The following is an 18,075-nucleotide window of genomic DNA, read 5'->3' on the forward strand; positions in this document are numbered from 1 at the left end:
AAAAGCTGACTAGTGGGTTTCGCACACGCCACTCGGGGTGCGATTGTTTGCCCCAGTACACTTCAGATTTATTTACTACGACTCCTTTTCCTGTCGTCGAGTGGCTTGTAGACCGCTCTTGCAGCGGAAAAAAGAGAGAACAGGGCCATTAAATCTTTGCAATGGCCAACAAGGGCTTTCAAAGCGGAAGACAAATTCCAAGACAGTCGACACTTCTGTCAATGTGTGTATAGACCTCCCAACCACTGTGATTTTATGATGCGGCTGCCCAAAGATATTTATTAGAGGTAGAACAGTCACCTTGATTCCACTAAGAAGGCCAGATATGTGTATTTTAAGCAGGGAATCGTATTCAAATGTCCCTGTACATTTGTTTGAGAGGTCTATCAGAAGCGGTCGCAAACCTGGAGGGGTTTGTTTGACTGTAGTCCTGCTCAAAATCTCATAGTCAGTAAAGTGCCAGAGAGGAAGATTCTTCACATTGCTGTGATAGCTCTCCTCTGCCTCTGATTACACCTTAGGTGAAAACATAACTGTTAGGTAACAACCCTGTCAGACGACTGCTATCATGTCACTGTGCTTTTGTCCGCCTTCCGTCCATCTGTCGGACAAACAATGATTTGGTGGATTACAGCGTAATATCTGCCTGCACGCAACGCAAGCCTTCCTGGGCTGGGCCGACATCAGTGTAATTAAAACAGCTCGCAGGTTGTAGCACAAGTAAGGAAGACAGACAAGCACACTGACCCTTGAAGTGAAAGAGCACAAAGACGCACCACCCAGCCCCCACCAGCTGGAGTTGTGTTTGCGCCCAAGACACCAATTACAGCGGAGAAACAAGAATTAAAGTGTGCCTGTTGTTGTGTGAAAAGCCCAGCTAGCTTTAACCACAGCAGGCCTTTTAACCCCTTAGAAAACAGAAGTGACAGCTTTGAAAGAGGACTGCCCTTAGGGGGAAAATCACACAATAGCGATGGGGTCTTTGTTCATTAATATCTATAAATATTAACAACTTTTTAGACACATAGATGCATTAAATGCTCCAAAAAGGAGGTACAACATTATTGAAAATATAACACTAAATCCATTCACCATCACAGTTGTAAATAAATCCTCTTATTTATAAATAACATGGGAATTCAATTGTGTTTTATTGTTTTTGAGCCATTACAAATATGACAGAACATATTATCATCAACATCTACAAGTCTGCTGTTGCCTCACCTTTAATGACCTGGCTAGGAACGCAGGTGTGCGTGTGTTGCAAAACAAAAGTATAGACTTGGTGTGTAATGTTTTTTTAAACCCTACCTCTAAATGAAAGTTGGCTCAATTTTTTGCGGCAGAGAACCAGGATTTCAATATTTCTCCAGAGGAACTCCTGAATAAATTGAGCTGAAAGACAGAGAAAAAAGAAGCTGATTCCTGCAAAAAAATCGGTCAAAACCAATTAAACAATCTCTAGAGGAAAGCACATAAAGAGAATGCGCTACTAGAAAATGGTTGAAAACACTGCTTTGGCCAGGAAAAATATTCATGTACAAGCTGTGGTGAGCTCTTGGCAGGGCGTAAATAAAGCATTAAAAAGCCCTCTCTGCACCCTACCTGTGAGGAACAATGCATCACCCCTCTGCCCCTGTGCCATGGTTGGCATCGGCTCAGCACATTTTCATGGTTAGGGAGCCAAGGCTGACCAAATGATTAATGATGGCTGGCTCAAGTAAACAGTTTGCCATATTTTTTTTCCAATGTGAAATAAATTGCATATGTTACTCAAAACTCAACAATGCAACAATTTAAGGGTCCAATAAAAACCTCTAGTCCAAGCAGCTCGGTTCTAAACTAAATGTATTGGTGTAGTCAGCAAATGAAGCTTAGCCTCAGGTTCATGCAAGTGATATAACTCAGACTTAATGAAGCAAACTGGCAAGGACAGCCTTCAAACCCACCCTTGGGATTCACACAGACACAGTAATTGATGAAAGTAAAGAAAGAGTAATGTAAAGATTGAGGTCAGTTTACAGGTCCATTCCCCAAGCCCTCTGAAGACTTTTTGTTGGCTGGATACAGACCATTATACTTTAAAATATGTCTAAGGCTAAGGTTTGCTTTGTAGGTAGAAAGCCTCTAAAGTCACATTTAGCAGCTTAAAGATGCCGTTTTATTTATATATTCCTGAAACAGACCCAATGACCCCGCCAGGCAGTCCAAATGTCTGTGACCCCCCGCCCCTTACATCAGTAGTCTCTCTGAGGTACCCTTCTGCTTTTGACTTCAACTCCACCTCCCTGACTCCCTCTCAAAACACTAAACAATAAAGACCAGCGTGAGAGGACTCCATCCAGTGCATGTGACTGTGTGTGTGTGTGTGTGTGTGTGTGTGTGTGTGTGTGTGTGTGTGTGTGTGTGTGTGTGTGTGTGTGTGTGTGTGTGTGTGTGTGTGTGTGTGTGTGTGTGCGCGCGTGCGTGTGTTTGTGTGGCAGCAACTATCCTCCACCCACAACCCCAAATACCTCTTAAGGTGAGTGGAAGGCTGGAGGCATGGTTTTGTGGAGGGGTACTGTTGCACAACACACACCAAAACATTTCAGGCTAGCATGCAGTCACATGCAACCTACACACACTGGTCCCAGGCACAAAATGAAAAGTGGTGATTATCCAAAGTGTAACACAGGCCAACATGGTCATGGGCTCCCATTAAAAAAGCCAGAGAGCAACTGACACACGGAAATAGTAGTGTTTGTTGTTAAGTTGTTGTGAGCCTGTCATTTCATATCTTCAATGACAACAACTGGAGCACCATATTGGAGATTTAAGCTAACTCTAGTAGACGTCGCACCAGCTAAGGAGCTGCGAGCAGGTCCACGACGACCAGACCACGTGCATGGAAAATTACCATTCTCAAGTTTGGGGCTCGGGCTGGCACGCAGATAACACTATCTGATAGCGCCACTGCTCTGTGACAATACAAATCATCCGTTAAGAATGTGAGCAGGCTTTCCACCCCGGGGAACAATTTCTGGCCAGCCAATAGGGGAGACAAGTACGCATGGGTGAACAGCAACCTCTAATCCACACAGCGGCTTGGGTCACAATTAAGCCCTGAAAGAATAGGCTCATTCTTGGACGTCTGCATTGGTGGGGTGGGGGGACCCAGGCTCCCAAAAGAATTGCCTGTAACTCTACACTCTATGAGGCATACAGTGAAAAGCAAAACCATTTGTCTCTTTGATATACAATTACAACTAAATAATGTCTTCCTTTGAATCACAGCATGGGAAATATGGGTTACTGAAGAATTTACTGCATGCTTTCACCATCCACTTTGGGGAGATTGTTCTGTTAAAAAAAAAAAGTAAGCCTACCTTCAGACAATTCTTTGTGTAGGATATAGACTATAGTATACCTTTTCATTCCATAGTACCTGTAGATTAAGACGTAGGCTAGGCTACATGTTCCTTTTCAACAGTAAGGCTAAGCCACAGTTTAGGATAAATCAATCTCCCTCTTTATATAAGATTTCAAGTAGTTGCCTAAATGTAATTTAGATGAGGGTTATAAATAGGCAGCAGCCAACCTTTGCTTGGCCTAATAATCAGTTTATGACAGAGGAGAAGGGGAGGGCGTTTGATACTGGGGATGGATTAAGATCAGATAGGCTATTTTTAAAAGAGCAACTGGGCCTCCTCATGCATTAGATTTAGGAGCACAATTGTGTAAAAATGAGAAGCGTAATTTTTGTGGCCAAAACAATACATCTTTTTGCTATTACCTACAAAAACAATGTATGAATGGTGAATGGTTAATTACTGATGAAACACAAAACTAAAAAATAATGCATTACCCTAAGTAAAACTTAAAAACTTCAAACTTAGAAACGGACAACCAGCCAGACAGATGCGTATCAGTTTAGGTCTGCATATGCTTCTCACATTTCAGACATACACTTTTAATTGCAATCAACTTTGTTTCAGCATCTGGTATTTGTGTACCAGGCTTTTCAGGGAACACAGGGCTATGTGTCTGGAGCAAGGGGCTGGGTCATACTCCTACTCCAAATTCACATGGCCCCTGTTTCCGCAGAGAGAGAGAGAGAGAGAGAGAGAGAGAGAGAGAGAGAGAGAGAGAGATCATGAGCACTAAATGACTAAAAAACTTCAGTCTTGAAGTTTGGTTTAGGATGTCTCTCTACTCCTACAGTTCAGCCAGACACAAGAGGGACGCAATTTGACACTTAAAGCAGTCCACCTTTGGCTAGACTAGCAAAAATTACTTCCATATGAAGTCTATGCACGCTTTGAAACTTATTTGGTACAAGGTCAACTGACCTAGGAGTCAAATGTGTGTTAGATGGACCAACAAAGTGCAACTGCAGCAAGCAGCTGAGAAATCAGCTGTAACAAATTTCAGAAGAGACACTGAGACCAGTGTTTGTGTTTCCAGTTATTAAGCTATGTGAAACTGGTGCACTCCAACAAGCCTAATTACCTCAAAGGTCAGCATGGTTCTAAGCAGAACACAGATGTAGCCTAGATCTGGTGCAGACTGAGGTGTGTAAAAGAAATAGACCTATAGTATCATGACATAATATTCATTCTGAGATATCAAAATGCACTGTTAAAATGGTCACATACGGTGCCAAGAGATTGAATCATTAATCCCAGTTGCATTCATACAGTTCCTAGCCTCAGTACAAACAGTACTCCCACCTGTGATATGATCTCCAAAAACCTCAAGGTGATTGCAAAACACTCATAGCCTCCAGTGAAATGACAAGAACAAAATCATAGGCATTTCCCATTGAAAGGGTACAGACTAAAATCCACAGCATCCCATACACTCTGGAAAGGAATGTTGTAGAACAGACACGAGCAGACAGGCCTTATAGCTCTCTTATTTAGTGTAGGCCTAAACACTGAATCAAGGCACCACCTGTACTTTTTTACATCCATATGCCCTGTCTTACAGCAACAATTTGGTTATTTGGTTATCTGCCATTTAATAGTACTGGAATTACCACCCTTACACAGCAAAACTATTGGAACCTGTGCTTATCAAGAAGAAACTTGACAGTTAAAGCACTGCCAGTTAAAGTATTGCTAAAGTTACCAAGAGCAAAAAGGATGCTAATGTTAGATTAATTAGCTATCGATATGTGCACCATTGTTACGGCGCCAGCTAAGTTACCGCTAACGTTAAAGTACAGAAATTAATGACCTAGCGAAACATGCACTTCCCAGAGAGTGGTCCTGTTAAGTTGTTACAAATTGACAAAACTGTTAATGACAGTATTCTTGTATAACTTTTTAGTTTGTTATTTTTTTTAAGACGGAGGTTGGCTAACCGCTAGTACTAGTCCTACATTATTTTGGCGGTTTACTGTCATTTGTAGCAGGCTTGCAACGTGTTTGGCTACTACCTATTAACACTAATGTTGGCTAATTGGGTAGTCAAGTTAAATTTTTACATGAAGGATGGTTAAGAGAGCTTTAATATTATACTCACCTCGAGGAAAAATAGGAATGCCCAGAAGTGTTACAAGGGCAAAAGGGGAAGCCGTTTAGCTGCTAGATCTAGACTTATTTATCCGGTGTCTTTTCATAACAAGCTAGCAAGTTAACTTTATCTGCTAACCTTACTGTAACTTACCTGCCAAGCTCTTGAGCACCTTCCAGATAATACTCACTGCAGTCTTGCTAGGCACAAAAAAGCCTGGTTGTTGTAGTGCTAAACTTTTACTTGCTTTGACCATAAACGATTTGGAGAACTCTGAATGTTCCCGAACGCGATGTCTCTTTTAAAAAAAACAAAAAAAAACAATGTAACGTTAGGCTTACATGTATTCATTATAATGTAATGGATATTATGCGCCACTAGTTGTCAGTGTCACTTTTGGGTTTTCTTGCCAAATGAGGCTATTTATAGAAAAACAAATGCACACAATTTGATTGAAAGTTAGACAGAAGAGTGGCACAAAATGTTGTTGTATTTATTTGTTTATAATAGCCTATGAATTAAGACGATGACCAAAATCACTATGATGATCATTTAAAACACCCAAGCCTAGGGCTAGGCCTACTTTTAAGCACAGTAACAGTCCAATGAACATTTGTTTTTCCCTCTAATGATCTCATCACCCCTGGGTACTGACGGGTTTTCAGGATAAATGGCACATTAGCACATAAATACACAAATCTCTTTTAAGAATTTCACCAGGGGAGCCCTACCTCAGCACTGGGAATTGAGAATAAACGAAGTGGAGAAGACCATTAAATTATTCATCAGATTCTCTTTTGGGCCTCAACACTGCTTTGAAATTTTTTGACAAACACTCCAACTGCCATGGCAGCTATTTTAGTAGGACATTGTATGTCATTGTTTTGTTTTTCCAATGGTTTTTATTTTATTATTTGATGATAGCATGACAAGATGAATGGTTTAGGTCTAATAAAGACAGGACAGTATTAATTTAGACACATTTTATTCATTTTCTTTCTGGACATCAACCAGTATTTCCATGTGGTAGGCTACAATGAATCCTTCGTTTCATTTCTGTAAAACAATTAAAAATCTCAAACTCAAAGCACTGACATTGGGGATATGGCCAATTCTAAACAGCTAAATTAATAAAAACATTCTCTGGGTTCACTTGACAAATCCACCATTCTCGTTGCGACAAGCTCATATAGCACAATGCTGAACTGCTGTGTAGGCCTATTCAGTGTTAGGCACAGCAAATATTACAAGGCCTCCTCTTCTCTATTAACCTTTTCATCCCTTTAAAAAAAGGCACGAGCACCACACATTCTCTATAAATGCATATATTTTGCATGCTTGGCGGAGATTAAGCAGCTTTGTTGGCATACTTAAACAATGTTGAATATGGCTACACGCCTGAAGGCTCTTACATGGGGATATTTACTCACAATACAAAGGCATGAACTGGAGCCTGTGGTGAAAAAGGTTCCACACTTCTGTGATATTTGGAAAATCTTGAATGAGTAGACCTAGCTGAAACCATTTTTTTTTTGTTCTGATTCCTTAAATCTGATGGAAAAGTGATTCAAACAACAAAACTGAAGTTGTATGAAGAACTTGAAGAATGTTAGAAAAACTTAATTCCTTTCATTTAACAGAACATCTGTAAAGATAAACTTGCAGAACACATAACTGATGTCTCACATTAGTGCCAAGTATGTACTTAAAGGGTATGGGTAGCCTACGTTGCTTTGGGTACCTAACAGCACACACAGCAGTACTGAAAATATGTCTATTCAATTACTTGATTTTAAAATACACACTGATCGTAGGCACAATAGGCACAATACATTATTTCCATCCCCAAAAGTTAAATCACACTAACCAAAAGTCATGACATCATATGTTACCTTCTAAACACACACAGAAAAAGACATTTTAATAAGACAGTGAGAAATGGCACATGAGAAACATTCAATTTGTTTTTCCCCACACTTTGGTCATTCAAACATTTTTTTGTAATTTTACCTTTTTTTGTTTCAGCTGTGCAAAAAAATCTTCCCCAGCAAGTCATGAGAGGGGAAAAACAGCAAAGCAAAAATAAATAGGTACGTCTTATACTTCAAAATAAGGATGCTTGTTTAACACATTTGAAATAAAAGTGAGGCACGAAGCACAAACTGAATTGGTTTAAAGTGCAACTTTCTGGTTAGTGAGAGTGCAACTTTCCGGTTAGTGAGAGAGGGGAATTAATTGATTATCCCAGTGTGTGTAATAACTGTAAGTAATGAGGAAAACAGACAGCCCTTCAACATAACTACTGTAGTAAATACACTGTCAGTTTTCTGGCCTGAATTTGAGTGGTTGTGCAGCTTTGGTAATACTGTCTCCTTTCAATTCATATCCTAACAATTTATCGGCACAGATAGGAAGTGAGTTGGTCGTAATGCTTCATTGCTCTGGCTGGCATTGTGCCTCGCAAGAGCTGAAAGACTCAGGCCTGCTGGGGCTGCCCTGCAGCACAAGTCACATGGAGACCCCAGTCCCTCTCAATCTCCGGGCAAAGAAAAGTGAGTCGCCTGTGCTTTCATCCCAAGAATTTGGGCTTCACAGTGAGGGTTGGCTGGCCTGAATCTCTGCAGCCTTTTGCTTTTGTTTTGTTTTGGATGGGCATGCCAATATCCAGAATAAAGTTAAGCAGTTAAGTATTGCTATTTAGTTATTGGAGTTTCTGCCAGAATTTCTTTTGTCCTATTTCTCTGTGGGGTATATGAAAGTGTAAATGAAGCTATTGTTTAATCTGCACACCCTATAAGGCATTTGTAATAGGGTCTAGACATTTTTCCAGTGGTCTTACATGCTGACATGGACTTTACAAGTACATAAAACAGGGCAGAAAGGACATTTTGCCAGTGTTTCCATGATGGACGGATTGCTCTCTCCACACTAGATATCATTCAGTGTATTTGAGCATTGTCAGACTAACAAATATTTAAAGCATCTATAAACATAAGCTCTTTCACATTCAGCAATGCCCTGTGTTTAAAAACACTGTCTAAATTTATATCTGAAGCATATCATTAACATACAAAATAAAGTTAAGATTTGTTGTGTCGCCCAATAAGGCTGTTAAGAACGCCCCCTCATGAGCAACAGAATACATCAAATGAGTGGCGTGACAGCTGGTAAGAGAATATGTAGGGTATTGACAGAGGCCCTTACAGCTGTGTCGGCCCTCTACTGTAAGGCTCATGGCCTGGTGGTGTTGTCACCAGATTCCTCAGATAGACACAGGGGTTCCTCCTGCGGGCTGAGCCTTGTGGAGGGGCAGGCGGTGGAGGAGGGGGCGGCCGCATGGACGACACAAGCGGCTGCATCTCCTGCTGCTGCTGGGAGAGGGTGCCCTCCTCCTCCTCCTCTCCTCCACCCGGGAACCGGAACTCACCCGTGGCCGGATTAGGGGCAGGAGGAGCGGCACTTTCCCCGACACCGACCCCTGTCGAGGGGACCACCCCGGACAATGGGCGTATGGGACCTCCCAGCCTGGAGAGGGCGCTGATGCGTGGGTGCTGCGGCTCTGCGGGGACTGGTGGGGAGGCCAGGCTCTCCAGCGAGGAGATGCTCTGGTTCCAGGCCTGCTGGAGGTCTATGGGGATGATCTTTGTGGCCTCCATGGACACACATACAGGTAGGGTGCCCATCCCACCCTTCCAGGGCAGGTTCCTCTCGGCACAGGTAGGAGACGGGGGGGCAGCGGAGGGGCTCTGGCACACCTCCAGTGCAGCAGGGACTAGGACAACATTCAGTCATAAATATGGCGCCCTCACAGGTGTGTATATGTAATACACTATTACATTTTTAATTGCATTTACTTCATTTACTCTCAAGAAGATGTATCAACATTGAAATGGCAGCCATTGCACCCTCAATAAAGGAAATATATGTCTGTGGGCTCCAGTGTTTTTTCTGTTCTGCTAACACTGAGTGTAGGCTACTTCTGATAAGGACCCACTGGACTTCCAAACTCAGCAAAGGCGCTATGGCTTCACCTTATTACTTATCTTCATTTACTGTTGCTGAGTTGTTGTTGACGTGCTCACCTGATTTGGGTCTCTCCTTTGGTGTGTCGGGGGCCTTGCGAGCAACAAAAGTGATCCCCACGTCCTCCTCCTTCTCAGGTTCAGACTGATCACCTCTACTCTCTTCTGGCTCAATGGGCACAGCCACTGGGTCTGAGTGAAGGTTACATTAGAGAAAATAAAGTACATGTTCATCATATCAAAGAATGGGGTACAGGAGCAGGACGTGAAATCAACAGTGGTTTGAAATGAAATGGGAATAGACCTCTGAAGTTCGCCTACAAAAATCTTTGAGATCCGGTATCTTGCGATTTTTCCTATGGGAAAATAACATGGGTTTTTTTAATTATCGCACGTGTTAAACTCTCGCGGGGACGAAGATGTCCTAAATGCAGAAGTTTTGCTCAACGCACTTTGGTCCTCTGCCTTCTAGTGGCTCCTGTGATCTTGAGCGGTACATTAGTTAGATTTTTGCTACCCCAGAGCTAACTTGCAATGCAACTTGCCATAGGTAGTTGACTTTAATTAACACCCGGATCTCCTTATATGGGCAAAGATGGCAGCTTTTGGCAAACTTCAGAGGTCTATGTTCTTTCATTGCATTCACTTAAGATGCAATGAACATACACATACAAAACGAAATAAACACACGTTTACCTATGAGTCATAATTCAACTCCGCCATACCATGGCTAAAGACATTTTACAACACTGAGTGTCTTGAAGAGCACACACCCACGTAAGGTAAGCATAGGTAAGAAAGGTTTTTATTGGAGAGGAACACAGTTAATGAACTTCCTGACAGCACCCTCAGGCAATAAAACAGCATACCTTTGTCTTGCCAGCTGACATTACGTCTGGGTTTGTCATTAGTCTCTTGGTCTTTTTCTTTCACATCTGAGCCTCTGCGCTGTGAGGGGAGACAGTACGAGGAGGTTTACGACCAGATGTTGCAACAGGGAACATTAGGATGCACAAACAAACATGCCCAAATGTTTTCTACCCTCACCCTACCCTCACTCCTGGTGTTGATTCTGTTAGTGTCTGTGTGCTACAGTATGCAAATTATAATGCTGCTTTTGTTATATAATGGAATACCTCAAGTGAAGTGATGAGAGAGAGGAGGGGAAAAAAAACAGTGCATAACATGATACTTCACTTAAGTCACAAGGCAGGCAGAGACATGTGCGTTTGTGGGCGAGGGGAGAGTGTGTTTATCAGCGATCTCTGCCAGTGGGAGCCGGTGAGAACATCCTGTGAAGCGGCCCATCAGTCATGATAAACCTCAACCTTTGACGGCTCGAAGGATGATGTCTTTACTCTGCCCTTGTGAATGTGACCTTAACTCACATCAGGAGGGAATCTGCACAGTGGTGCACACACCCCCCCCTCTCTTTCTCTTCCGTAGGCCAGAAAGGGATTGATTGGTTCATAGAAGAATTTAATGAAATCCACAGAAAATGTGTGAATACATGTCTCCACAATGATTGTAGACCGCACCTTTTTAGCAGCAATCCGGATTTTGAGGCTCTCTTTGGCCTTGTGCTCACTTTTTTGACGGATTGAGGTCTGGACTCTGGTCCACTCTAACATGTTGATATTGTTCTCTGTTAACCATTTCTTGCCTTGTTTGGCTGTATGTTTAGGATCATTGTGTGTTTTAATGGTCCAATGCCGCCAATTGGGACAGGTCTCTAGGCAGACTGCCTGATCTTTCCCTCCAGAATCTTACAGTTTTTTACGATTGTTTACACACTAAAATAAAAATTTCCACACAGTTTGCAAAATTCTACTCCAAGGAGCAAAACACCTCCACAGATTTGAACAACATTACACACACATGTCTGCTTCATCCTTTTTGCAAAACATTACACACAGTGATTTGTAAAACTCTACACACATTTTCACACTTTAGACACAGATAAGGATTGTGAGGTTACTTCCTTGTCATTACAAAGCCCCGGATTGCCAATGACCACACCAATGAACGAATTGGATAATCACATCCACCAGTTGTGGAAGCACACATGTGCTAATTTGAAAACCCAGCACTTAGTTGTGCTATAAAAGGCAGCAGGTGAGTTCACCTGTCTTCAACAAAAATGAAAGGAGCTAGAAAATGAAGAAGAGTGAGAATGAGAGGGGGAGCTCAAAGAGGAGATGAAGGAGGTAGAGAAAGAGGAGAAGGAGGTAGAGGAGGAGGCCCAGGTAGAGGAAGAGGAGAAGAAGGAGATAGAGGAAGAGGCAGGCGGAGAGATGATGAATAGTTACACTATTCTTGTTGCTTAGTTTTTCTTCAGAGTCAAAGTGTATGTACTTCATGCAGTAATTTTTATTTGTTTACAGATTTTATTTGTTTCATTGATTTCATTGTTGGTTGATTATTGTAACTGATTATGATAAGAAATACTGTAAGTATTGAAATAAATACATGTACTTGAAATATTCAGTGTGCAGCATCGGTGTTGTGCAGTGCTTGGTAAGTTTATAGTAGCCCTATTTGTGTGCATTCTCCCTATATCTCAAAATAATCATGAAGAATGTTGTGGGTTTGTCACTATTTTTTTGTTGTTGTCTAAATTATCCCTTACATAACAATGTCAAAAAATTGTACATAACAATTGATCATTGAGGACTGTGTTGGTTAAATGAAAACTAATAGCATTTTCACAAATATGTGTATATGTTTTGACTGAAGTGTGTATGTTTTGACTGAAGTGTGTCATTTTGCAAACAATCTAGGAATTATGTAAATTGAGTGTGGTGTTTGGATAATTGTGATTATATTTTGAAAAAATTAACCAGGTTTTTAAAATTGTGTGTAAACAAAAAAAAACTGTAATGTAGCCCCTTGTTTTAGTGTTTAGTTAGTTTAGTTTTAATGCCTCTTTTGTATGCCAATCTCCCTGAGTGGAATGTTCCTGGGTCAAAAAAAATCCAGCAAAAGCTAAATTCTTTGTCCAGTGTGCCCTTATAAAGGTTAAGGTGAGTTATGCATATTTGTAGAAAAGTGATCCATAATCAGCATCCATGATGACCAAGTGGTCTATCTTGGGATGGGCTGAAAATGTCAACCACCAAAACACCATACCCACATTGGAGAATAGCTATAGTAATGTATTAGTGTTGGGTGTTTTTCAGACAATAGGGCCTGGCATTATATTAAACTGATTGGCATCATGAGGAAAAAAAACTACATCAAGTTTCTGAAGGAATCCCTCAGGCACTGGGGGGACCTTGGGCTCATAGCATCGGACCTTTAAGCAAGACAATGATCGGACCTTTAAGCAAGACAATGATATGAATCATTTTGCTCCTAACTGTACATATATTTGTGCATTTGTGTATGTATATGAATCTGTGTGTGTGTGTGTGTGTGTGTGAGAGAGAGAGAGAGAGAGAGAGAGAGAGAGAGAGTGTGTGTGTGTATGTGTGTGTATGTCTCTCTATCTATGCATAAATCTATATGTATAATAACCTTCTTCTGGCTGTAGCCTTTCTTGTGGCGTTTGTAGCGTGTGGACTTGAAGGACTCCAGACGGCTGCGCATGTTCCTCTGGAAGACCTCGCGGTCCTGCCGCTCCTGGTCACCCACCGTCATGAAGTGCCGGCTGTAATGGGACTGGTGGTACTGGGAAGGTGGAGGGAGAGCAGAATATACTTTCACAAAAGCCACGCTAAGACTTACATCTGAAAGAAGCCAAACATCAGTTCCCTTTTTATCTATCTACACCACCCCACCAGAGAGGGAGAGAGGCATTAGGCTATATCGGTTCATTGCCTCCACAGCCAGTAACATTATAAACTGGATTCCATTAATATTTGTAAGTTTTCGTTTCATTCTCTGTCTTATATAATCAGATCCTACTGAAAGAGCTACACACTTCACTGAGTCTGAATATGGCTGGTGAATGGCGTGGCATATTTCATATTTCAATTGTGTGAGAGTCATGTCTTTCCGATTGCGTGCGAGTCAACACCTTATTCCAGCAGCCATAACCAGATTAAGCTCATATTCTGATTCTAAAAACCCCGAATAATACCGAAGTGCACAGCTAAAGACTCGGTGGAAACCCCTCAAAACGGCCTATTATAATAAGGTTACACTGTTAAACAATAGCGGCTCTAACACTTAACGCCAAAACACTTATTTCACTGTCATGAATGAAATTCAGGGACAGAGACCATGATACTACTTCTACTGCACGTCGCTGGTTTATTCACAATATGGCGATGCTGCACATGGAAACATCTCATTCTGAATACTGCCATAATGGACCTTATGGACCATATTTTGGGCAGCCGTGGCCCACTGGTTAGCACTTCGGACCTGTAACCGGAGGGTTGCCGGTTCGAGCCCCGACCAGTGGGAACGGCTGAAGTGCCCTTGAGCAAGGCACCTAACCCCCTCACTGCTCCCCGAGCGCCGCTGTTGTAGCAGGCAGCTCACTGCGCCAGGATTAGTGTGTGCTTCACCTCACTGTGTGCTGAGTGTGTTTCACTAATTCACGGATTGGGATAAATGCAGAGACCAAATTTCCCTCACGGGATCAAAAGAGTATATATACTATATATATATACAGTATATATATATATACAGTATATATATATATATATGGACCTTAGTTGGAACACGGAGTGCATGGAAATGTAGTCACTGGGTCATAGGCCTACCCGTCTCCGAGGCTTGTAAAGGTTGCCGGCCAGAACGTGATGTGTCTCCGTCTCCTCCTCCACTTTGGCGCCGGGCACCGTGTCGATCACCTGGAGGTCCAGGCACACGCCACTGCCATTCTCACGCCTGACAAAAACAGGAAATAAAGAAACACTTTATATGATCTGCCATGAATACATCCTCTGGTGTCTACTTAAACTTCTGCACTTCCTCCTCTGGTTATCTTGCATTTATAGGTACACTAAAGGTAGAGTTTATTATTATTTAGGTAACACATTATTTTATGGAACCCTTAATAAACCATTAATACATAAGTAATATGTGAATTAGTGCTCAATAAGGTCTGTGTTAAGTGTCATCACACATTTATTAGGTAGGGGATTTATTCTGGGTAAATCCTTAATAAGCAACTAGTATTGATCGAAGGTTATTGATAGTATGGGTGAAAATAGAACCTTTATAGCCTTCTAATACATTGTTATAATACGTTACTATTCTGTCATTATAAATCACATATTCAGACAGTATATTAAGAGTCTATGAACTCTCTATTTTGAGTCATACCAGTAACCAGATACCAGTAACCTTACATTAAGACCAACTAGTTGTTTATTAAGGATTATGGAGAATAAATATTATTGATTAAGAATAAGAAATTGTTTAATAAAGACCTAATAAATGTGAAATGATGCTTAATACAGACCTTGTTGAACACTAATACATACACATATTGGTTATGTATCAATGGTTAACATCTGTTCACTAAACTAAGTGTTACCATTATTTATTATTAATAGTAGTATTTATTAGTATTTATTATTACCCTAAGGTCTCCTACTGCACTTTAGCTTTAATGTTATTCCTCATTTCTAAGTCAGCTTCTATAAAAGTGTGAGCTAAAGAAATAACTATAAATGTTATGTGAATGAATACGCCTCAAAGATTAAGCAACAACATACAAGAGTGTGCACTGCATTTACAGTGCCTTGCTTGCCCTGGTACATGAAGTGCAGCATGCGGAACAAAAGCATGCTATACTCACAGGTAGTTTGTCACATTGGTGGCCTCAGGGAATGATGTCCTACTAGCCATGGATGGCAGAGAAAGCCTTGCAGATGTCAGAACATTTCCACCCTGGAGGACAGTAAAAGAAAGCCAGAGGAGCTGATTTACATTTGTTTACCCTTTAAGGCCTTACTTTTGCTTTTTCACGCCCTGTGTCTGCAAGACTATTGAATCAGTCATAGCCTAGCTGTACAAATAACAAAGTAAATACAAATAAATAAGTATTATAAACATCTATTTATCATGTATTGTATTATGTCATGATCCCTAAGCTTTTTACTGTTTAACTGATGAAGTGAATGCTTAGTAAATTGCATGTAATATGGCAAAGCACAGCAACCTTTATGTGGACTGACAAAGGTGAGTTACGCTTCACCGGAGAGAGACAGAGTGAGAGAGAGAGAGAGAGAGAGAAATGTAGATGTATGTGCTCTTGCAAACTATCCTAAGGGAAAACTAAATGGATGTCATCTGGGCCTTCCTAAGCATCCTGCCTGGATGGCAGTCTATGTATGAGCTCTTGTACCATGTACCTCTGGCTGCTTTGTAGTTCATGTAGAAGACATGTCAGAGACGAAAAGCAGCTCTCCCATTGGTAATTGTAGTGGGTACCAGCCATACATCTGAGGTTTCTTCACCTCAAAGCTCTGGGATATGGTTCAGTAATCACTCCTGACAATGTAAGTATAATGACTTCTACAACTGCCTGTTCCTTGAGACTTCCTCTATGTGCTGTGGTTGCATATAGCAAATGGCCATCAGACATTTTTGAAAAGGACCATGCATAAATGTTCAACAGACAAAAAAAGTAGTTCAATCTAGACCGGGTGCATAGCCGCAGACATACACTATGGCTTGGAAATGTTCCTGGTCCACATTTTAAGTTATACATTGCTGGTACTTTTACAGACAACTATCTGGATTGAGTGGTTTTCTGAAAAACAAAAAAAGTAGCCCAAAGATTAATTTAGAGCACGATTTCCCCTTATTGCCCACTCCCTATTATAACAATAACAATTTCCTTGCCAGTGCATTGGGTGGCCTAAAATGAGTGAAAGGTCTTTTCTTAGCTCATTACATGTGTGCTAATATTAACAACCTGATTCAGCACAGGAAGCTGACAGGTATAAAACTCAAGGATACAGGAAATGACTCTTTTTTTGGTACAGGCCCTCTGTACAAACAGAAAGAAAAAAGTTGTCCCATTAAAGTCAGGGCAGCAGACTCTCTGCGATATTCCCACTGCGCAAGAGGACCATGCCTGTCCGATCCCCCAGCATATTTGGGTTTCTGTGGCCTGTGTTTGCATACATCAGAGAGAAATGAAACTTATACAGGCAAAGATAAGATAAGATCGTCTACTCAGTTGAGTCAGCTGAGAGGAACACTGTCGTGAGAAATGTTATTGTATTATCCAGGACTGGATGAAGCAAATAAACAAGCAATGATGCTATTACTGAGAAATAATAGAAAATGACTGAGTGGAATATGATTAAGGCAAAGAGAGGCCGGACGAGGTTCTAAAGAGCCAGGAGAGAGAACAGGAGACGACCAAGCTGTGCACGACACTCCAGAGTGTTTTCGGAGGAAGGTACTTTGGACAGTAGACAGACCAAAGCTCCACGATCTCAACACCTTTCACCCAGAGCGGGGCCTCCTCCATGTACTTTCATATCAGTGCTTTCAACACACGTCTGATCCTGGAGACATCGCTAACCTCGGCCCATGCATCCGCCCTCTCCCTGTCTGCCTGTCAATACTCACTCCCCTGTCAATCAGGCCCTTTTTCATTACGCCGGCTCCACTCAACAACCACACGCCTTAGCTTAGGGGATCCCCATGTTGACATGTAATATGAGTATATTCTCTTTGACACGGAATTCACTTTGGCACCCATCCCTGGCTCCTCGCTTTGGAAGGAAAACACAGGCAGACTTTCCAATGGAAACATCAGAACGGCTGAAAACAGTATGATAGTTTCACTTCATATTCAGATGACTGTAATGAGTTTCACAACATATGACACAAACACACACACACATACACACACACACAAACACAGAAACACACACACACACACACACACACACACAAACACACACACACACAAACACACACACACACACACACACACACACAAACACACACACACACACACACAATCACACATACACACACACACACACGTTTACATATGCATCTACATCTCCGTGTACAAATAAATAAAGATGATAATAGATATCGAGACATTTTTGGCAGATTGTTCGTGCAGTTTGCTATTCTCTTTGTGCCTAATGTGTCCTAATGTAATTCAGTTCCCCTCGAGGATTTGTAAGGAGCCTGACTGCTCCTGCTGGCACCACCCTGCTGGGGCCTTCTTCCAGTGCCGCTGTGATGTCCCCACCACCGATGGCTATCTTTGATGTGGCAACAATCAGGTATCAGATGCCTGCAGGGAGCCAGCGCCGGCAGTTTGGCGTCGGCCAGGGAAACAAAGGGGAGAATTATTCCCGTTTTTCTGACGACCGCTGGTCTGAGGAACACTCCCAGGAGCCCCATTCTCCCTCTCTCTCTTTCTCTCTCTATCTCTGTCACACACACACACACACAGTCTTCATCTTTCTTTATCTCTTTTCTAACCTTACTTTATCTCTCTCCCTCTGCACCTACTGTACCTATACCTATGTTTCCTCTCATCATCTTTACACACAATAACAAAAGGCTTCAGTGAAATGCCTGCTTTTGTCGGTTGGCTGGAAACGTTACTCATAAGTCTCAA

The 18,075-nt window shown here is 41.7% G+C and overlaps 1 protein-coding gene across 1 annotated transcript in view; it reads right to left on the reverse strand.

Moving 5' to 3' along the window:
* Positions 1 to 6,523: 6,523 nt before the first annotated feature.
* Positions 6,524 to 18,075, reverse strand: part of slc9a5 (solute carrier family 9 member A5) — a 34,560-nt gene continuing 23,008 nt past the window's right edge. Inside the window, exons 11-16 of the mRNA XM_076286975.1 lie at positions 15,274 to 15,365; positions 14,231 to 14,357; positions 13,035 to 13,187; positions 10,388 to 10,466; positions 9,579 to 9,710; positions 6,524 to 9,268 (exon numbers count right to left, since the gene is read on the reverse strand). Of these exons, the coding sequence (XP_076143090.1) occupies positions 8,697 to 9,268; positions 9,579 to 9,710; positions 10,388 to 10,466; positions 13,035 to 13,187; positions 14,231 to 14,357; positions 15,274 to 15,365 (1,155 nt within the window). The 3' untranslated portion in view covers positions 6,524 to 8,696. The remainder of the gene's footprint in view (positions 9,269 to 9,578; positions 9,711 to 10,387; positions 10,467 to 13,034; positions 13,188 to 14,230; positions 14,358 to 15,273; positions 15,366 to 18,075) is intronic.

The sequence above is a fragment of the Alosa pseudoharengus genome, unplaced genomic scaffold, assembly GCF_046254945.1.
Source record: "Alosa pseudoharengus isolate Yale_2024_CS ecotype anadromous, Long Island Sound unplaced genomic scaffold, YU_APseudo_1.1 YU_APseudo_1.1_scf_16, whole genome shotgun sequence".
NCBI classification, from domain to species: domain Eukaryota; kingdom Metazoa; phylum Chordata; class Actinopteri; order Clupeiformes; family Clupeidae; genus Alosa; species Alosa pseudoharengus.